This window comes from Ammospiza caudacuta, chromosome 16 (assembly GCF_027887145.1).
Source record: "Ammospiza caudacuta isolate bAmmCau1 chromosome 16, bAmmCau1.pri, whole genome shotgun sequence".
In the NCBI taxonomy this organism is placed as follows: domain Eukaryota; kingdom Metazoa; phylum Chordata; class Aves; order Passeriformes; family Passerellidae; genus Ammospiza; species Ammospiza caudacuta.
The window spans coordinates 3,249,606-3,272,213 of record NC_080608.1 but is presented as its reverse complement, the minus strand read 5'-3'; the positions used below and the strand labels follow the sequence as shown (position 1 = coordinate 3,272,213).

The 22,608-nt window shown below is 53.3% G+C and overlaps 1 protein-coding gene across 1 annotated transcript in view; it reads right to left on the bottom strand.

Moving 5' to 3' along the window:
• The window catches only part of NRG2 (neuregulin 2), a 159,286-nt gene extending 154,778 nt beyond the window's left edge, over nt 1-4,508 (bottom strand). Inside the window, exon 1 of the mRNA XM_058815351.1 lies at nt 4,070-4,508. Coding sequence (XP_058671334.1) covers nt 4,070-4,493 — 424 coding nt within the window. The 5' untranslated portion in view covers nt 4,494-4,508. The remainder of the gene's footprint in view (nt 1-4,069) is intronic.
• Between the last annotated feature and the right edge of the window lie 18,100 nt (nt 4,509-22,608).

Below are 22,608 nucleotides of genomic sequence, written 5' to 3'. Positions count from 1 at the left end.
TCCAGCTTTACTGCTCTGTGTTCCACAGCTGTCCTGGGATGAAGGCAGAGTACCATCACCAGCGGCTGGAGCCCACCCACACCCCTCCCCTGTGCCTGCCTGCCTTCCAATGATCTGCAGGATAGTGAGGAGGGATATTTTTGCATGAGCTGCTGGTCCAAAGTTGCCAGTGCTATTTCAGGCAGCAACACCTACACTGTAATCCAGAGGGCTGTATTTTCCAGCGGGCACTTCAAAATCCGGCCTCCTTCCTCCCCTCACAGGCCAGCTCCAACCAACCTGGCTCCAGCATAAACAGCTCCCAGCATTATGTGCCCACTGAGGCCAATGCCACAGCCCCAGCACTTTCCTGATTCACACTGGGACCAAGACCCCTTTGAACTAGAAATGAAATAAAATAAATACCTCATCTCACAAGAAGTACCAGCTACAACAACAGGTCCTCTGCCTGCAAATCCTCCCAGGGATCTGCCACCACCAGATTACCTGCCCAGGCTAAGCTAGCTAATCCTACAGGCGAGTGGCAGAGCTCGTCCTGGAGCTCAGCAGCGTTTTCGGTGAGGTGCTTCAGGAGACGTAAAAGCTCTAATTAAAGCTGCTTTGCAACTCACTGCATATGGAGGCAGGGAGACATTTGTTCCTCTGTGAAAGAAGAGAGACTGGACAGGTTAAATCCCCACTCTCCTGTGTGCAAAATATTTGCACATAAATGTTTCACACAGGTAGAGGGGACTCAGGCAGAGTGGGAAGGAGATACTGACACAAGGCACCCCAAAAGAGCAGGAGGATGAGGGCCACAAGCCCCTTTGTGGATTCAGATCAGGAGCTGCTCCAGTGGGGATAATGCCACCAGCTCCTTCACCAGTGAGAGCCAGCACCGTGCCTTGCACCTATTTCCTCCTCCTTGATCTGTGTGTGTAGGCACAAAAGAGATATGAGACCATCCAAAATTAAGGAGCTAGAAGATACAAAGAAAAGAGACAGGAGGAGAAGCAATAACAGGAATCGTTATATAACAGCATGAAAAAAAACCCCAATAATACTCCCAGTGCAAAAGAGGTTTCAAGATGGACAAGTGGGTGGTGAGACCTGCAGGATGCCAGGCCCCAGGAGCAGCTGCTCCCTGTGTGCCAGAGGGATGAAAACCATGGCTGGGCAGAGCTGCAGAGGCTGCACCCTCTGGGGTCTGCAGGTGGGGAAGTTCCAGCCTTCAGAGCCTGCCCAGCAGTGAGATGGCCAAAGTGAGAATCCCCTCCCTGGATCTTGTGTGCCCCTGCTCAGGGGCACACAAGAAGCAGCCCAGCTCAGACCCCACACAGCAGGCACTCAGACTGGCATTCCTGCTCTGTCCCCGCACCCCAGGCCAGCCTGCTCTCACCTCAGTCCTCCTGGCTCTGCTCAGAGAGGGTCTGGGTCCTGTGCAGAGTCTCAGCACCCACTTTCTCTCCTCTAAGTGAGATGTGCAAATAGCAGAGGCTGCTCCTTGGAGAGGGACAGGGATGCTCCCATCTCAGGTCTGGTCCTGCATCTCATCCCAGACCTCAGCACGCAGCAAGAGCAGGAGACACACAGCATCTCAGCCAGTGAGAAGGGGATGAATCACTGGAAAACAGACCCAGGCATAGAGCCAGAGCAGGGAGAAGATGGTCCTGTGAGGCCTCCATCTTTGGGAGTGGGGGGATTGGAGCGATCAGAGCCACAGTTCTCCCTTCCTGCTCCAAAGTGACCCCAGCATGTGTCCCCCAGCTCTGTAACATCCCTGACACAGCTGCAGCCCAGCTGTCCCTCAGAGTGCCCCTCACCCCCTGCCAGCTCTGGAGTTCTCATCACCCCCATGAGCAGCAATACCCCTGCACCCTTTTGGACCTCCCCTCCCAGCACAAAGCACAGAGCAGGAAGGCAAACCATCGGTTCCCAGTTCCCACACCTTCCCAGCAGCTCGGGTGCTACAAATCAGACTTTCCTGCCAGGAAAGTCACCTTCAGAAGTAGGTGTAACCTCCCAGCTGGACCAAGAGCATGAAGTGCTCAGGGAACCACCAGTTCAGCAAGCTGAGGCTCCCATTTCATCTTCATCACCAAACCAAACCACAGCTATGACATTTCCCCACCACCAGCTTTTATTTTTCCTTTGGAATCTGCCATCGAGCTCTGCTGAGACGAGGCTCCCACCAATCTGCAGCGTCCCTCAGCCAGGGAAGCCGAATGAGCCCGTCAGAGCCACACAGAAACAAAAGCATCAGCTCCAAGGAGGTGTCACGACAGAATGACAACCCTTAACTTGTTGTTACATCAGCCCACACATTAACGCTTTGGGCCTGAGCCAGGATGCCACGGAGCAGCCTCATTCCCCTTCAAGCCAAACCCTGCTGCTCAGAGATGCACAGGCTCAGAATCCTTTTTGATTTAAAAAATAAATTAAAAACAATAAAAGTCACATACCTTTTGCTGTGTTTTGCCCTGACAGCGAGACCACAGTCCTGAGAAATTCCCCCATTTACTTTCCTCTCGTCTCTACCACAGCTCTTTCACTAAATCCTCTCTGTCCACAATGGCCCATATACAGATGCACATGAAATTAGTGTCTCCCAAATTAGTTTTCTTGCACACAGTCCTAGCCCATTTTCCTCAACAACATTATTATGATATGCAAGGTTCCACCTTTCTCCCAGGAAACGCAAGCTTCTAAATTTATCTTTTGGATAACTAAAAAAAGAGACAGGTCTGGCTTTCACAATGTGGGGTCAGCAGTCCCAAAAGGCAGAGTATTTGCCCCAGAAACACCCAGTTAATACCACAACAACACCCACCACGGAGCAGAACACATATGGTCATTTCAGGGCTAAGTATAACTTGACAAAGTACCTTGCTTTTAATGAGGCAAAAGGCCAATTAGCCTGATGAGGATGCAGTGTACTGACATTGAGTGGGTTGCCTGGATTCCCTGGAGCTACACCCTGTGTATCCTCGTAACACAGCAAACACGAGGAATCCAAACCCCTGCTGAGGGCACGGCGCTCAGAGCTCTCCGGGTTAACACCATCCTTCTCCAGATTTTGTGACACAGTATCCAGCATTCAGGCTGGATGAAGGGCCAGCCGTGCATTTTTGTCAGCTCGGATCCAAACCCTGGGAAAATGCAGGCATTGTCCTCGCCCGGTCCCCGCCGCCCAGCCCTTCGCAGGTGCTCACCTGCCAGAGGACAGCGAGGAAAACCCAGGAACAAAAGCAGGGACGCTCCGGCGAGCGCTTCTCGCTGAAGTCATTTCATAACCGCGTTTCCAGAGGTGCTGGAAGAACAGCACCAGCCACCGCACGAGAGCCGCGATCGGAGACACCGAAATGCGCGGAACGAACAAAAGAAAAACCAACTTCCCCCCCGCGAGGCCGTTATTTTGGAAGAAGCAAAACTTCCCGGCTCTTAGGGCACACCTGGAGCGCTGCCCCTGTCCCAGCCCCGCATCCCGGGCCCGGCCCCTCCGCAGCGGGGAGCGCGCCCGGGGCGGGGGTCGCGGCCGGAGCCACCGGAGCCCCGCAGGCCGGGAGCTCTCCCGGCAGGGCTAAAACAGCCGAGACCCCCGAGGGGAGAGCACCGGGACCGCGCTCAGAGCGGGGGCTCCTGAACGGCACCACCGGGCGGCCGCGGGCTGCGGGCACTCTCCGCACCGGGCCCGGGGCTGCGCTGCTGGCGCGGGGCCGGCCCGGGGCTGCGGGACATTGAGCGGGGCGAGCGAGGAGCCCCGGGCCCGGGGGCTGGGGGCAGCGCGGCTGCGGCGGCCGGGCCGCGCGGAGCGCATCGTATCGTATGCATCGCATCGCATCGCATCGCATCGCATCGCATCGCATCGCCTCTCCCCCGGTGCAGGCGCGGCTCCCGGGGCCCACCGGGGCTGAAGTGGGGAGCCGATCGCCGGGCACCCGTCCCCCGCAGGTCCGAGCGGTGCGGACCTGTCGCCCCGCGGCTGCCCGGGACGCGGGCCAGCGCTCCCCGGCGCCGCTCCGCCATCGCCCCCCGGCGCCGCTCCGCCATCGCCCCCCGCCGCCCCCCGCCGCCGCGGCGCGGCCCGTACCGCAGTCGGCGCAGAGGATCCGCGCCACGTCCCGCTTGAGGTTCTTGCCGCTGGTGTCGAGCGGAGCGAAGGCGGTGCGGAAGACGAGCGGCTCCTCGGTGGGCTCCAGGAAGAAGATGTAGCGGTGGTTGCGCTTCACTTTGAAGCAGGGCGCCTTGGAGCCCACGCTGATGAGCTGCTCCCGCTGCAGCCCCCCGCTGTTGAGGGGCCACAGGTCGAGCACCTTGACCAGGACACCCCCGGCGGGCCCGGCGCCGCGGCTGTCATTGCCGCCGGCGGGGGGGCCCACGGACTGCACCTTGCCCTCCAGCACCACCGCCGCCGTGTACGCCTGGTCCTGCACCGACTTGAGGCTGGGCGAGTAGCAGGCGAGGGAGACGCCGAAGAGCAGCATGGAGAAGCCGGGCGCCGGGTCGCGCCTCATGCCGCCGGCTGCCGCTCGCTGCCCGCCGGCCCTGCGGCGGCGGCCGGGCTGCGGGGCCGGGCTGCGGGGCTGCGGCGCGGCGGGCGCGGCGGGGCGGAGCGGAGCGGCGCGACGCGGGGCGGCACGGCACGGCACGGCACGGCGCGGGGCGGCACGGCACCGGCACGGAGCGGCACGGCAGGGCACGGCACCGGCACGGCACGGCGCGGCCGCGGCACCGGCACCGGCACAGGCAGTGGCGCGGCGCGGCGCGGCGCGGGGAGGAGGCGGGATGCTCCAAAGCCGCCCCTGCCCCCGGGATGCTGACCCCGCACCCCCCCGGAAAGGTGATTCCCTGCCGGGGGACTCCCCTCGGGGATGCCCGCTGCGGAGGGGATCCCCGCGTCCCTGGGGTCCTCGGGGATGGAGGCAGATCGCGCTCCCTCCGCCCGGCCATGGAGGCGGCCCCTCCGCAGCCCCCCGGCGCTCGCAGAGCCCCCCTTTTCCCCGCAGAGCAAACCAAGGATGCGCTCATTGGGGGCGGCTGCAGGTGACACGGGGGTTCCGCGATGCGCAGGGCTCGGGAGCCGGGGATTCCTCTGTGCCCGATGGTTTTATGGAGCTGGGAGATTTGTGCCCGAGATTCCCTGCACACCTGAAGGAAAGGCATTAACATAGAGACAAACGGAACACGCAGCGGCCGGGGAGACAAAGCCGCCTTTCATGCCCTGTTCCTGCTGCCTCTCGTTAATAAACAAATGCTTTTCCCTGCAGTGGCTTCCAGGAGGAGTCGCTTTAAGCCCCAAAAGGTGCTTGTTTGGGTTTATTTTCGAGGCTGATCCTGAGGCATATGCGCTCCCAAAGCCTCGCTTGCCCAGGCAGTGCGGGAGGGAGCCGAGATGCTCAGTTAGCAGCAGCAGGGGATTTTGTGGTGCTTGTTGTTGCACTGGATTCCGCGCTGAAGGGGAGCGGCCATAGCCCCATCCCACGGAGGTGACCTGGAGGCGGCAGGGCGATGGCTCTGGGCGCAGACTGCAATGGCCCCAGAGCCTTTAGACCCCCAGGGAAACCCTCCAGCAAACCTCATGAGATGTCAAGAGCTGTGTCTTTGAGCCCATCAGTGAGAGCAAAGCAGCACAGATGGCAGGATCGGGATTTGCTTTCCATTTAACATAGCGCAGCCAGAACCATCAGGAAAAGCGGGAAGGGAGCAGAGCGGCTGTGCCCAGCCCAGCCCAGGCGTGGGGCGTCGCCTCTGCTGGTGTTTGCCCGGCTCGGGGCGGCAGGCAGCGCTGTCCCACCGCTGGCACACGGGGCACAGCCCCGCACACGCAGCCGGGGCTCTGCGGCTCCTGCTGCCAGCCCCGAGCGCTGCTCTCCCCTCGCTGGGAGCGCTCTCAGAGCGGCGTTCCCATTGCGGGGCCGCGGTGCACACAGAGGGCTCAGGGACCATTCACTTTCTTGTATTTCCTCCCCTCTAAGCGTGATTTTCTGTGGATTTTTGGTCTCAGATGTTTCTGAAGCCTTTCTCTCTCCTCCTGATTGGTGACCGTGCCCAACTGCAGAGAAATGCAGGGGGAGGTAGAAGGGAGCATAAGTGTTTCCCAGGCAGAGGGAAGAGCAGCATTTTAAATTCAGGAAGCTGCTCAGAGGAGCAGGGAAACCACCTGACTTCTCTCATCTTTTGACATAAATCTCTGTGGAATTTCCCCTCTCCCTATCATTTTGCTCAGACAGCAACTGAGGTTCTGCCTGCAAAGGAAGGAGATACCCGATAGCATAACTTGATCTGGAGCTTGCCTGCTCTGCCCTGGCCCTCAGCAGAAAGGGCACTTTCATGCCCAGGCAGCTGAGTTGCTAATCCTTGTCTGGTTTTGTAGGCTGAAATCTCAGCGAGACCACAGCAGTTCTCTCACTGAGAAATTCAGTGCAAGATACCTGTGAGGCCTCTGGGGTAATTTAGAAAAATTAGGGTTTTCTTCATCTCTGAGGCATTTTGAAGTCCAGAACACTTAGCCTCAAAAAAAGGCACTGGTCACATCTCCTTTGAGCAGTATTTTTCCTGTTGTTCAGCCTAACTCTTGTTTTCATCACTTGAGACACTTGCTTTTCTCTTATCATTTAAGAAATGCTTTAGGACTAAATCCCTCTCCCCCCTTTATGCTGTTCTTCCCATATAAACGGAAAATCATTATTTTCTATAGGTCCTTGGGCATTTTGACATATGAAATAAATAAAGCAAGGTCCTTGGTGCAGTTACCAGAGCAACCTGAACATTGACTTTGAGAGAATGAAGCCGAAATAAACGATTTTAAAAATATTTTCCTTCAGTTGAGGGTAACTGCTGGCAGGGACCCGGGAGATCTGTGGTTTCTTTAAAGCCCATCTCTCCCCTCCCTCCTTGCTGTGAAAACCCATCATATTTGCCATCCTGGCAGTGAGATGGAGAATCTGAGCTCAGCCTGGATCCCACCCTGTCTGGATCCCACAAGAGCTCAGCAGCACCATCAGAGGTTTTCATTCCTCAGGCAAGTGCTGTGGGGGCTGGTTTCTCTTTTACCTCCTTAAATTCTGTTCCTGCAATTTCCCAGAGATGCCTGAAAACAAAGCACCTCTCAGGTCTCTGCTGGCCTCTGCCAAGGGAGCTGCTGGCACAGAGCCCTGCCTGGTGCACAGGGCAGTGTCCCAAGGTCCCTCTCCTCCTCAGGCAGCCCTGCAGCTCTTCTGCAAGGACTGGCAGCCAGGCTGTCCTTCTTCAGCATCCTCCACAGGTTACAGATGCTCAGACCCCTCTGTGAAAGCTGAAGATGTGTTCCTGCAAATCCCATGTGGGGTTTTTGGTGTGAGGAGGAACAAAGCAGAGACACAGAACGTGCTGAGCTGGAGGGGGAAGCATTGACTCCAACACCTGGCTCTGCACAGACACCCCAACAATCCCCCCCTCTGCCTGGGAGCATTATCCAAAGGCTCCTGGAGCTCTGGCAGCCTGGGGGCTGTGCCCATTCCCTGTTCAGTGCCCCCAGCACCCTCTGGGGAAGAACCTTTCCCTGATATCCAACCTAGGACAGGCCCAGCCATTCCCTGTGTTATCCAGCACAGGGCTGTGCTAAGCTCTTGCCCATTTCAGGCCAGCCTCAGAACCATGCATGCATTTCCAGGGTGTTCCCCACCTTCCCCAGCCCTTCTCAGCTCTACCCTGGTTCCTCTGTGTGGGACATTCCTTCCCTGCAACAATCAGGTGTTTCACAAAAGCCCCACAAATGCCAAAAAACCCATTGCAATCAGTTTTTCCCACCTCCATGTCTTCCCTGCCAGGATTTGGTTTGTTCAGTTTGGGGATGTTCATGTGGGGCAGGAGCCAGCCCTACCCCAGGACACACCAGACTCCTGGCACCAAGGGGACACCATCACAGCCCCAGGTGTGAGAATAGCAGGTGATGAATGATGAACACAGGAATTGTGTGGAAAAAGCAAAGCCCAACACTCAGTCTGAGACTCCAGCCTGGACATTGACCACAGAATCAGAGAATGGCTCAGATTGGAAGAAACCTTAAAAATCATCTACATCTGCCTATCTCCTGTCTGCTAATGTCAACTTCCAGACCAGGGGAAGGCAGAACTGAGGGTTGTAGGTGTAGGCACCATTTCTCTCCCAGAAACTGGGAGAGAGGCCTGATCCAGCCACCCATCCTTCCCTCTGGGAGAGCATTGACCCACTGTAATCCCATGAGATGCTCAACAATCCCAAGAAAAGTTGAGAACATTTGCTATAGGGAGAAAAAGGAGGACTTTATTATGATGAAACTCACCCCAAAAAAAAACCTTTTATCTCTTGGCACATGGTGATCAAAGGGAAGAAAATCAAAAGCAAAAGCAAGTGGTTTCCTCCACCTGGCAGAGAAGCTGTTAGGGTTGCCTCCAGCCCCTTTGTGACATGTTCACCTCGGCAGTAGGAAGGAAAAAAAAATCTACTCATCCTTCAAGGAAATGTGTGCCTCTTTTATTTGCTGCCCTCCCCGAGAAACTCATTCACTCCTTGTCCACCCACACAAGCAGGAATGATGAATGAAAAACAAACCATAAACAATTCAGCCTTCCCTTTTTTCCTCCCAGCCTTCCAATCAGATGTTGCAGCACCCAGATTTGGCCCGTGGATCATTGCTGTCGCGTGCCTTGGCTCGTTCCTTGGATACAGCTGCACCCAACACATCCACAGCAGCTCCAGCTCCTGCAGGGCTCCACTCAGGGTGGAGGAGCCTCTGCAGGGCACCCCTGCCCAGAGCCAGAGGGTTCCTGTGGTGGCACTGGCAGAGGTGGACACTGGCAGGGAGCTGATGATCAGCCAGGCAGCGTTTCATGTCCCCCAGAAGGACAGCACTGCCAGGAGCTGAGATGTGTCACCAGAAAGATGCCAGGGTGAAAATGGCAGCAGCGGGAGCAATGCTCCCCACAGGATGGTGTATCCCAGCCTGAGAGACCCCTCCATCCCAGAGATTCTCCCTGGGCTGGATTCAACTGCCAGCCACTCTGATGATTCTCTCTTTCTCACTCTCTCCTTTCTCTCCACACAACCTCCTTACACCCCCCTGTGTATCAAATAACAATTGCAGCCACACCAGGGCAGCAGGTATGCCTGTGCACTTCTGAATTCCCTTCATAGGCAAAGTCCCCTCCCACTTTTGCCTGTTTTGTGTATTTTTATGTAAAAATATCCTGAGTGGGTGTATGCCTTATTACATGTGTAGGAAACATGGGGAATGAGGACTTGAGATACCACCACAATAAGAGAGAAGGACAAGGCTCTTTGGCTTTGCCCTTGATTCCCTGTTTAAACATAATTTGCCATTGTTAGACAAGAGACCCTCTCCAAATTACTTCTGAGATCTAGGAGACCATTTCTGCAGCAACAAGTTACTGCTTGTAGGCAGCCTGTGGCTGGAAAATGCCCTTGATATTACAGAAATGGTAACTTGTTCAATAGACCCAAATAAATAGGAAAGCCCAGGAGCTCGGGTGGCAGCATCTGAGCCCTGCACTGAGAGGTGCACAGACCTGAGGGCAAGGCTAAATATAGGTCCCACAAACCAGAACAACAGAGCTCTTACTGAGAAGATAATCAAGCCCTGGAGGAAACTACACAATATAAAGCTGAGATTTAAAATAAATGTGAAATGAGTTGGTGGATTCGGGACTAGTTCCTTATGGAAAAGTTTTCACATCAGAAAAAAAATTGTTTGGTGAAATGGGCTCTTTAATTAGCAGTTTCTGCAAGAAGCCAGGGGGATTGGAGGGGTTCTAGAGCCTCATCCCTCACCTTTCCATCCTGCCCTTTGCAAGGAGAGCTGGGATGAGGTCAGGGGTGCTGCTGCATGTGAGGGGCTGAAGAGGAGCCCTGTTTGCTCTCCTGGTGCTCTCCTGTTGCCATGCACTTCCCAAGAACATCCTGCACTCTCCAAAAGCAACACTCAGGGCAGCAGGAGCTGAATCCAGGCAGGAAACCCACAGGACAGGTGCCCATGGCTCCCTGCACACCAGGCTCTCATCCTGCACCTACCAGGGGCCAAGCTGCAGCCACTGGGACTGTCCAAACCAGTTTTGAGGTAGCCAGATCCTGAATGCTGGATCCCACCCACCAGGGCACACCATGGCACTGCCATGTCCTCACCCAGCTCTTCCTCAGCCAGCTAAAGGGGTGCAAATTAAAAAATAAGACCAAGTTGTTTTTTCTTTTCCTCCCTCATTCTATCCTCAATTCATCTCACACTGTAATCCTGTGGTTTGCAATTAAATTGTGTCTTTATGTCTCCTTTGCTCAATAAGTTAATGAAAATGACTTTTGCTCCAAGGTGGAGCATGAATGTCTCACTCTGTGCTGGGCATGAGAGAAGGACACAGGGCCCAGGAGGAACAGAAGCTCCTGCTTCCCTGAGGAGTGATGGGTTCAGCTGGGCTCCTGAGCCCCTCCAAGCATCTGAGCCTCAAGTTTCCATTTTCAGCTCCATTTTCAGCTCCTTCTCCTCCTCGCAAAGCCTGTGCAACAGCAGTGGGAGGTTACAAACAGAGCAAGGCAGCTCATCTGCTGCATCTCCCTGTGTGAGCCGTGGGCACCCACGTGCACGTGCTGGATCCTCCCTCCTGGGCACCTCCAGACTCTCCCAAGCACCCCAGGCCACGCTGCCCTCCCAGGCTTTCCCTCCTCAGCCTTTTGCTGAGCACCTCCTGCCTGGAGCTCAGGACACAGGCAGCACTGCTGGGGAAAATGAAACAGGAAAGCTTTATAAATATGATTGCTTGGCAAAGGATTTTGAGAATATGGAAACTATAAGCGAGATTGAAATGAAAGCAAGCTTTGAGATCCCTCAGTTACTGAACAACTGGAAAACAATGGTGTGGCCAGCTGAAGGTAATCCCCTTTTGATGGAACAACACCCTCTGCTTGCAGACAGGCCCAAGGGTCAGAGCAGACCCTACAGCTTGGCTTAAGGGGTGCAAAGAGGAGTTTTTAGGGTTTAAAATGTAACACAGTGTGGTAATGTAATGATTCTTATAGGCTGTATGTAAATGCTGTAGGATTTGTATTTTGTACTAGATTGGTTAGTGAGAATCAGAATATTCAACACAGAAGAAGATTTATTGTATTGTAATGAGAACCTCGCTCTTTTGCCCCTCTTACTCTCTCCCCCTCTCGTCCTCTCTCCCCCTCTCTTCTCTCAGTCCTGCTCTGAGCTGTGTTTGGCAGCTCCCAGCAGGGCCCTGCACCCCGGCCCTTTGCAATAAACCCCAAGTTCCTGACCTGGCTGCAGGGATCTCTCATCTCCGTCCATCCCAACCGTCCTACCCCCGATGCTCCTACACAGCAGCTCATGCATCTCCACTGAGATTAACCCTGCACAGCCAGGGACGGCAATTTGGATTTCCTCACCCAAAATTCATCCCCTGGGAAGTGTTGGAATTCAGAACATCCCTCTGTCTGTCCTGAGCAGCCAAGACCCCTGCCAGGGGGCTCAGAGACCCTGGCACAGAGCCCAGAATGCCCCTGTGGGTTTGATTATGACCCATGGAGCAAGTTACCAACCTTAGATGAAGATCTGCAAGCCACAACAGTTTAAGTAGAATGATAGTGCATTTATCACAGGGTGAAAAATAGATTTTTGGGGTTTCTAGAATGGGGCTTCAGGGGGCAAGATGGAGGAATCTGGGCATGTCCAGCCTTTCTCCTTCTTCTTCTTGGCCTCCATCTTCTGCTGTGATGTTGGCACTTTTAGATTGGTTTAGAGTAGAAGCTCACTGTCTAACATAGGTGATAGGTATTGGAAAGTAATTGTAAATATTGTACACGTAGTTTTTAGTATAAAGACATAACACTGCCCTGGGGCAGGCAGAGTGCCTCTGTCTGACCTGCTGAGAGGACCTCAGCTGGACAGGAGAAAGAATTTTATAGATAAGGAACAATAAACAACCTTGAGACCGAGAACTGAAGAGCTCTGACTCCTTCTTCAAGCACTGGGCTGGGAAAAGAGACTTTCCTACCCATCTTGGGTTCACTCTGAGCAGCACAGACCCAAGAGGAAGGATGCCAGGCCAGCTCTGACAAGACAGAGCCTTCAGTGGGAGGCTCTGCTTGCTGCAGGAGTGATGGGGCACTGACATCACCTGCCTTACCTGCCCCAGGGGTGCTGCTCCTGCCTCTTAAGGCTGGATCACACTCACAGACTCACTGGGGCAGGGACAGGGCACTAAAAGGAGGGATGATGGGAGGTGGCCTTGTTTAGTCTGTCTGAGAGGAACTTTAGGACTGAGTTAATGGCTAAGAACTACCTGGAAGGCAGGTACAAGGGTGACAGAGCCCAAGTCCCCTTGGTGGGACATGTCACACAGGGCAGGGGCCTTATAGAGCAGCTTGGGAGGCTGAGGGTGAATATCCAGGTGGTCTTTCCTCCCCAGGAGGGGGTGTATCCCCAGGAGAGCCCACAGCATGGGCACAGGGGCCCTGCACTGTTTGGGGTTGACGAGGCTGAGCCCAGTGGGGCCGTGGTCACCCTGATCTGCGGCTGGCAGCAGTCATGGTGCAAGCAGGCACCAGCCAGGAGCATCCCAGGCTCCATCCCACTGCCCCTGCCAGGACCCTGACACTCTGGGATATGTGAGCTCTACCAGTCTGGCATGGCTGTTTGTGAGCCCCCAGCTCGTGGGGTGATGCTGGCTGCCCCTACACAACACACAGCACTGCTGTCCCCTTCCAGGAGTCACTGCTTCCTCATGCAGGGAAGCAATGGGGACCTGAGTGAGGCACTTCAGAGCAGGGTCTGGCACAAGCCTCATGTTTCCCCAGGCTGGGGATGGCCAGGGAGGCAGCAGAGCCTTGGCTCTGCTCTGAGGGGAGCAGTGTGTCTGTCCCTAGACCCCCAACAAGCACAGCCATTTCCTCAGGGACACTCCCTGGGCTGGGGAAGGATGTGGTGTGGGGGTCTCTCCAGTCTCAGTGAGAAATGCCCAACAGCAAAAGGCTTCATAAAACATCTGTTTTAACAAGGCAGAGTAAAAAGAGAAATATCAAGGGCAAGTAAACCTCATGCCCCGTCAGATGCAGAGCACCCTGCATTTGTGCAGCGTGGGATGGACCCAGGATGGATTTTCCCCAGTGCTGCACATATCCCTTCCCTGAAGAGAAGTTCTTCCTTTTTGGTTCCTCAAGCTATTACAGATCCTTCTTTTTATTCTGTCTTATTAAAGCAGCTGCTTTATGATGCCATTTGCTGTCAGGGCTTTCATACTGAGATGCAGAATTAACTCCCCTCTCACAGGGGTCAGAGCTCCTTTCCTCCCCAGCCCCCTGCACTGCTTTCCCCAGAACAAGGGGCTGTGGCTGCTCATTGCTCATTGCTCACTATCCCACAGGTCTCCAGCAAAGCCAGTTTGCCAATACTTCTGCTTTGTAAATAATTTTCCTCTTCAGCACAAACCAGGTGCTGCACATACCTCAGTCTCTTACCTGCTCCATCCAAACCTTGTGGAATCCCAGCACTGCATCTCCCCACCTGAACCTCATGGTATTTGCTGAGCAGCTGTAAAACAATTAATTTAATTTAATTATTGAGAGGATTTTCATGTTTCCTGCACATTTACACACCACCTTATCTCAATCACACCAGGGCTGGCCTCTAATTCTCTTTTTAATGAGTTCCCAAAATATTCCCATAAGCAATATCCTCAAACCAGCTCCTCTACCTGGACACTGTGAGAGGCTGAAACCCCCTCATGGCCCCTGGGGAGGGAGAAGAATTTCTTGCTGTGCTGGGTGCATTCTGTGTTGGCACCAGGCAATCCTGCTCTCCCCAGCAGCAGGATTTAGGGGAGCCAAGGTTTTCTCCTCCTGCTGGTGTGATCCAGTCTGTGCTCCTTCAGTCCTTCAGTCTCCTGCACAGCCCCAGCTGGTACCTGTGGGTCTAAAAGCAGACCAAGGAATTACCTCATAAAAGTGAAGGTTTTTCCCTTCTGACACCAAGCCAGAGTGGACTCTGTAGCCAATTTGCTCTGTGAGAAACCAGAGCATGGAAAAATTCTGTACCTTCATCATTTCACTCATGGCATATTTGAGGGAAAAGTAAAAAAATTTTGCCTCTGTGGTAAGGGTCTGGCTTATGGACTAAGAGGTTTTCAATTAAACATCTCTTCAGCAAAATCCAAAACACTGGGATGAGTTCTGGGACAGCTTTTTTGAGCTGGTAGTCTCCAGATAAGCCACAGAGAGCAGGAATCCCAGGTTTTCAAATCCCATACAGATCTCAACAGGACAGAAAGGAATCCCACCCAGAGCCACAATGATGCTCCAGAAAATACCCCCCAGAGCAGCTCTGAAAGAGATATAGGCAAATGTTAAATAATTACTGAATAAACTTTGATACTTTGAGACATCCCCCTGCTACAGCAAAACAATTCTTAATGCTGCCCATGGGAAGTCACTGACAGAAAAGGAGCAGTGCCTGACTCTTCCTTGTCACAGCACCCAGGCCAGGCTTGCAGGACCCTGCAGTTGTGAGCTGGGCCGCTCTTCACCTCAGGGCTGGAATCAACCCCATCACCCTGTGAATGACAAGGGACTGTGCTGCCTTAGAAAACCCCTCACCACAGTCCCTTTTCTTCTGGTAAAGCTTAAAATGAAAAGCCAACTTGGCTTTTCTCTTCCTCTATAGAAAACTACGGACCTTTAAAGGGTGATATCACACCTACCTCCCACAGGAGGAATGCAAATCTGGCCATACCTCCATGGATCAGCACAGTGAGAGACCTTCATCCTCCTTGAAGGACAGCTGTGACTTCCTACCAGGGCAGGCACTGGAGTATGGCTAAAGAACAGCTTTATCCTCCTGGAAAAGACAGGGACTGGGCTCCAGCAGATGCCTCCTCCCAGGTGTGGGGCAGGACCACAGAAGGACAGAGCAGTGCTGCAGTACCTGAAGAATGGCTTCAAACACTCATCCTGTTACCCCTCACTCCACAAAATCACACTCAGAGATCATCTTGTATCTCCTCTAATCAGGCTTTGCCACCACAACCAGCTGCTCTGGTGAGATGAGATGCCTTGGTTGTTCTCCTGTGTGCACAATGAGCAGTTCAGAAGTTACAAGCTATAAATTCTTCTGGACCAAAGCTCCCACATTCTCCAGGCCAGACTGAGAAGTCTCTGTGAAAATAGGTTTGTTTACAGTCAATAAAGTGTTTTTATCCCAGGGACCCAACCAGATTCCTGTCCTGATGATGAGACTGCCAAACAGCATCAGCACCAGCATCATCTGTACCCAACCCACTGGGCTGTGGGATCCCTGCCTGGGTCAGTGCCCACCCCACAGGGCTGTGGGACCCCTGCCCCACCCCAGAGCCCAGCCCTCAACAAAGCTCAACCCCATGGAACACATCACCTGTCCCAGACACAGCAAGAGCAAGTACAGGGCCAGTGTGAAAGCTCAGAGCCACCTCCAGGAACAGCTCTGAAGGGACAATTCCTGTCTCCTGGGTTGGCACAGCAGCTCACACCCTCTTTGAGAGCATGGACCTGCTCCCAGGGCAAGCCCCTGCTCAGCCTCAGCACCAAGGCAAAGCACGGGGCATGAAACACTGCAAAACAAGCTTGGAGCAGGGCCATGGCTGGCCATGAGCCAGAGAGGGGCCAGGAGCACTGTGAGCAGAAAAGGTGTTTATAAACACCTCTCCCAGCCTCCTGCACAGCAAGACAAGCTGTGGAAATGCCTTTGGCTCCTTCCTGCTCATCTCTGGCTGGGCTCCACAAGAGCTTCCAGGGCATGTTTGTGTCCATTTATCTTAGAACTGGGAGGGAGGGGAGTTGGAAGAGTTTAAATTAAGTTCCAGTGCCTCTGCTCTCCTCCAGGTAGGTATTGCTCTATTCCTGGGTTTATGTAGCATCCTTGAAATTACTGCTTTAGGTATCAGCTGTGCCTGCAGGGCTGCATTCACTCATTCACACACACATTTGCCCCCAGGAGCCAAAAGGCAGGTCCTGAGCTTCTGCAATGAGTTTAACACTGCTAGAACAGGTCTTGAATACACCCATTAGCCTTGTGGCTGCTGCTTACTACGACAGGAAAAGAGGATTCAAAACCTGGGACACTAAAATCACTAGGTGGATGCAGGGCCTAGAATTATCTGCATGCAACAAAAGGTTCCACCAAAGGAACATCAGCTGCTTGCAATCCAGCCAGGGATCTGAGCCCCTGTCTGCCCCACACAGCTCCATCTGCATGGTTTGCTCTTCCTTGTGTGAGTTTTGGGAGAGTTTTCCTTTCAGAGTCATGTAAACCAAACCCCATAGAGGATGGGGAGCTGGGATTCTGTGTGCTGGTTGTGGCTGGGGTAGAATTAATTTTCTTCCCAATAGCTGCTGTGGGGCTGTGCTTTGGATTTGTGCTGAAAACATGGCTGATAACACAGAGATGTTTTTGTTGTTGCTGAGCAGGGCTTATACAGAGCCAAGGTCTTTTCTGCTTCTCATATCACCCCACCAGTGAGCAGGTTGGGGGTGCACAAGGAGCTGGGAGGGGACACAGCGAGGACAGCTGGCTGCCACTGACCCAAAGGATAGTCACAGAATTCACAGACTGGGTTGGAAGAGACCTTAAAGATCCTTGAGTCCAACCCAGCCCAAACAGCTCAATTAAACCCTGGCACCCAGTGCCACATCCAGGCTTTGTTAAACACACCCAGGGATGGGGACTGCACCACCTCCCTGGGCAGCCATTCCAGAACTTTATCACTCTTTCTGTGAAAAACTTCTTCCTAATATCCAACCTGTGTTTCCCTTGATGCAGATCATCCCAGACCACACAGCTCTGCTGTCCTGGGGGTGCCTGCACACCTGTCTGCAATGGCAGGAGGGAACAGATTCCTTGCTTTGCTTTGCTGGTGCATGTAGCTTTTTCTTTCCTTGTCTTTATCTGGGCTGCCAGTTTGTCTCACTTTCCTCCTTCCAATTCTCTCTCCCATCCCATCAGGGAGAGTGAGTGAGTGGATGATGGTGCTGAGCTGCCATTTGGGGTCAAACCCCAGCACTGTGTCATTCTGGCAGCAGCCAGCCCACCTGAGAGCTGAGGATTCACTGCATCCTCTCCCAGTGGCAACAGCCAGGTCAGCATCTTCAGAGAAAAACCTCTGGGGAAAAGTCAAAGCATCCTTTTCTTGGATGTAAAACTGGTAAACTGTGATTTGTTCTGAATCTCATTTTAAAACAGTGATTGTTCTGTATCTTCCTTCTTGCCCTCACAGATGTTTGGGGTTTCTTTGGCCCCACGTGGAAGCAATCAGCCCATTCCACCCCAGCTCTACGAGCACCCTTGCTCCCTGGGAACAGATTGCAAAAGATCTATTCCAACATCCTCACATAGTTTTTAAGGAAAGGGGGTTTAAATAATCTGAGAAAGAACCACAGCCTGCAAAAAGCTGCATTGGGGAGGGGCTGGGGTATTAACCTCAAAACCAGAAGTTGCAAATGGCCAGAAAGCTCCCCTGGCTGCAGGAGGAGGTGTGGAGGTCCGAGGCACACTCATACCTGGGAGTCTCTAGAGCCAAGACCTCTCCCTGCCTTCTTCCACCCTTTTCTCCTCTGGGACCCTGCACCAGCTGGGCTGCTCTTGGGCATCTTGGGGACCCCACCTGGTGTGATCCAACTGCTTTAGAGGCTGCAAATTCATGGCAGGATAAGGCAGGCATTGTGGACAGGAGGGGGATGCACCTCTATCAGGCAAAGTTGGGAAACCCAGAATGCTGCAGACAGTGTCAGCCAGTGCTTTCTAAAGCACACTTCCCAAAAATGTGCCTTGAGGGCATGGATTCACAGCCCACAACCCTCAGCATGTCCATGAGCCCAGAAGGAAAAGCAGGAGCAGAGAAGGTGTCAGCTGCTTTGCTGCATGGCTGTGCAAGTCCAGAACCAGCAGTCATGCCTGGAGGAACAACAGGAGCATCTGGGCACAGCTCTGGAGACAGCAGCAAGGCAGCATGAAAACAAGAGGAATCAAACAGCAAAAACAGGAGGTGCTGTCATCTTAATAAAAGGATGAACCTGCTGGTCACAGGAGCCAGAGCAGCTGTGTCTGTGAGCCAGCTCTGCCCACCAACCTGGACATCTCTGTGGACAGAGCATCTTCCCAGCCAATGCCATGGGCATGGGCATGGGCAGGGAAGGGAAGGGAAGGGAAGGGAAGGGAAGGGAAGGGAAGGGAAGGGAAGGGAAGGGAAGGGAAGGGAAGGGAAGGGAAGGGAAGGGAAGGGAAGGGAAGGGAAGGGAAGGGAAGGGAAGGGAAGGGAAGGGAAGGGAAGGGGGAGGCCCACCCAAGCATCACACCAGTTCAACTGGAGGCAAAGAAGCCACCTGGATACTGGGAAACAGTCACATACACAGGTGACACAGCCTTTGCTACTGCAGCACATGATGCTGGGCTCTAGTCCTTGCTCCTCCTTAGGAGACAAGGAGCAGAGAGCCCTGGGTTTATAAATTATTCTCACTGAAAACCAGCAAGATTGGAATTTGGTGGCCATTTGTTGCTAGCTCTCAACAGAAGAGCAGCCAGCACTTCCTGGATTACGTGGGGAGCTGGTGAACCATGCTTCCCTCTTAATGTCTCTGAGAACCAAGAACTGGGGAGGGTCCTCACTCTCTGCAGGTGACAACACCTCCATGGTCAGAAAGAACAAATGAGGAGGAAGCCAGCTGAGAAAAGGGCAATGGGGGACTTGCAGGCCAGTCAAAGGAGAAGAAGAAGCACACTGGAGTCAGAACAAGCCATGGTGAAAACAATCCCAAACTTAATTCACTTGGATAGGACATCACATAATGCTTAGAAGAATTAGCCCTTTATCTTTGCAGACACAAGAAGCAGGAACTTGTTCTGCCATTGTGCAGTCACTGATTCCTTCTTTCTTTGTTTGTTTTTTGTTTCTGAAGAGTGAGCAAAAGCGGCAGCGTTACCGCTCACCATGGAAACCTCCGCTGCGGACAAGGAATGGCTGACAAGTCCTCAGGATGTCACCCTGCAGCAGGTGGCCAAAAAGACACCAACCCTGTACCCAGGGCAATGTGGATGCAGCCCTGCCCCACTGTGGACCAGCTGGAAGCCAGGCTCCCTGGCAGGGTTATCAGTGACCCTCCGGTTCCCCTGTGCAGGAATCCTTGCCTGGGTGCTGCCCCAAAACACAGATCATCAAAGGGAGTGGAGCTGCTCTCTTGGAGAGAAGCGGTTCCAACTGGAGGGCTGCAGTTGTCCGTGGCCAAGCTTTCCCATTGTTATTTTACAGTCGCTTGATGTTCTGAAAGATATTTAGAAAAATGACTTTAACTGTCCTGTGCCAAACTGGGTGAGGGTGAAAAAAAAATGAAATTTGGCAGGGATGTTATTCATTCAGCGTGTAGCTTGGATGACGTCCAGTGACTAACACAGGAGTTTTAACTGATCTGGGAGACTAAAAACCATTCACAAATAATTTGATTTAGGGTCACTGTGATTTCTTTTTATAAATAATTTTCATTGAGAAGTATTTTTTTAATTAGGATCGACAGATCCTAATAGCAACGCTATTGTGTGCGCCGCTCATCATTCCCATCTTCCCAAATGACTTTCATATGTTGTGTGCTGGTTTCTTGTTTGCTGCACATGATGGGGCTTGTTCACAGGGTAAGCAATGCCCCAAAGCAGTGGACAAGCCATGCTGAACTCCTCTCTCCAAAGGCAGGCTCCAAGGAGGACCCAGATGGAAAGCAAAGGGAGCTTTCACCATCCTGTTACAGGTTCCTGTTCAGGAGCTGCTCTGAGCCTTCACCCAGCCCCAGACATCCCTCTGTGGCTGTAAAATCCTTCTGAGTGCTCTGCATCTGAGAGATGGCAACAGCAGCTTGGCTTTGGTGCTTCAATGCTCCAACTCCCATCACAGCACAGGAAGTTCTCTGAACTTTCCTTTTCCCCTTTTCCCTGGTGGAAAGACTTCTTGCTAGACAAAACAGCTCCAAGGGAAATATCTGACACAACTTGGTAAAAAGTCTACACTCAGTCACCTCCTAAGCCAGCAGATCACCCAACAGCCTGAGCAGATCTGCAGGAGAACTCAGCCAGCGGGTGAGAGAAGAATGACTCGGCGACTCAAATGAATCTTGCTTGGCAATATCCCCCGAGTGTGACAGCCTTTTCTTTGACTTGCACAATAACAATTGCAGCCCAGCCACTTCAGCTACTAATCTTATCTCTTGTTTGAATGGCTCTTAGCTTGCCTCCTGTTGATTATAAATGTTTGTACAAGTTCTTGGAGTCAGCGGAGTTGTTGTTTCGTAGCTGGATTACAGGCTGGGGCTCCAAACTTTGAGATGCTCACATTAATGATCAGATATGTTCTTAAAAGCCCACTGAATTGGATTTCAAAACAAAAGGCCCATTGTTCTGAAGCCTGAAATCCCAGCCACAACTCTGAAAATCTTTTCCCTTATCTTTCCAAAGAACTGAAACTGGTGTGCAAAATGACTACAACAGTCAAAGAAAGGAGGATTGTCTTATGAGAGGAAGCTACCTGAATTTGGTCTCATTTAGGCTATCAGAACAGGGCTGAAGGGGGTGTAATTGCTACTGAGAGACACATGGAAGGAGAGAAGCTGTTAGAAAATCTTGTGAAATCTCCAAACTGAGAGTTGTGGGGCTGGACATGAAAAGATTTGTGATTTTCAGAGCAAAGAGGTCTGGGATGGGTTTCAGCAGAAGCCACAGAGGCAGCACAGTGTGCAGGCTGATAACCACACGGGAGCCACTGATAGCAGCCAGGATGGGCAGCCGGTGACCAGGAGCTCCCTGCAAGATCCCAATCCAAACATGGACAATGTCTGGAGGGAATCCCCTGCCTCCTGCACTGATCCATCACCCTGGTCCATCCTATTTTGCACCTTGCCTCATACAGCAGCCATCCCAAGCTTGCCTTGGCCACATGATCTTGTTTTAACATTGGGCAGACCAATTTAAGTTCCTGTGGGTCCCCAGGGTGGGCTGCTGTGGTAGAGCTCCCATTGAAAAGATTGTCTTTTGGGAAGAAAAACACTTGTTTTCCTTAGTTTTGTTTACTTCAATAAGCAAATGCCTTATTCAAGCCAAATTCAGGCAGAAAATCAGAGCATTAGGTGGTGGCTGTGACTTCCAACACTGAAAGGTGCTGGGAAAGCAGAATCCCACAAAACATCATCCCCCAAAGCACCAACACTGACAGGCTGTTCCAGGATTGTTGGTATCCACATGGAGCACATCCACTCCTGAAAAGGCACCACTGGCCTGTGCTGGGGAGGAAAAATAACCTCTGTCCTGGCCAGCATTCTCAGCACCAGCGATTTTCACTGCACCCCAGTCAGACAGAGCCGCCACAAGGGCACAAACACAACTCCTCGTGCAGTTCCCAGTTGTGCCACACGGATAAAGCATGGCTCATCCATAAGGACACCTGCTGGTGACAGCAACAGGCCGCGGCTTCGGTTGTTTGATGTCATTTGACTTGAGGATAAAAAGAGCAAATCAAGAGAGAGGGGCTGCCAAAGCACCAGCCTGCAGCCTGCCATGGGGATGGCAGCGTGGGGATGCCAAGCTGGACACGCAGGAAACACCCAGGACAGTTCAGGCAGGCTGAAAACCAAACCCAGCATCCACGGAGAGCACAGCACATCCCCAGCACTCAGGGCTTTCCGACAGCTGGCAAGCTGCAGCTCAGCCAGTGCTGAAATATTGTTTCTGTGGTAAAAGGAAACTGTTTCTCTGCGTATTTTTTTTATTACCCATGGAGTCGCTATCACCACGGCTTTAACCACAGCCATGGGGTAGGCTGGGGCTCCTCCTGCGATGTCTGAGCATCCTCTAACACAACAAGATGTCTCAGCAGTTCACTCTCTGTCCCCTCGAGAAATCCATTTGTGTGCCAAGCACATTCCACAGGCCACCCCAAAATTCACCTCGTAGCACCACTCTTTGTACAACATTTGCAGGGTTTTTGGGATGCTAGAGGTACATCCATGCCTTCCCCAGAAGTCAGCAGTCCTGGAAGCAGCAGGTAGGGAACAGACCAATCCTACCAGTTTGCTTCCTGGCCTGCAGCATCAGGAGAAAACATCCCTACTTGGGCTGGAGCTGGCTTAAATTTGAGGGTTTGGAAACAAGGACTAGAAGCTAAAGCATCTCCTCCAAAACCCACCCCTAGACCTCAAAAACCCACCCCCAAACCTCCAAAATCCACCTCCAAGCCTCCAAGATCCCACCTCCAAGCCCCACCTCCAAACCCCCGCTGCGGGGGGACGCCCGATCCCCCCGCTCCGCATCCCCGCGGCGCTCCCGAGCCTCCGAGCCCCGCGCCACGCCACAGGCCGATTAATTCACTCCATCACCAGCCCCGAATAAACACACATCCCATCCCATCCCGCCCGGGCATCACGGGCATCCCAGCCGGGAGGAGGGCCCGCTGCTGGGCGCTCTCCCGTACGCTTCGCTGCGGGGAGCACGAACCCGGCGGCTCTCCCGGCCCCGCGGGCTGTCCCCGGGGTGCGGGCGCGCGGGTTCGGCGGGCCCAGCGGCGGGCCCAGCGGCGGGGCCGGGCGGTGCCGGTGCCGCCCGGA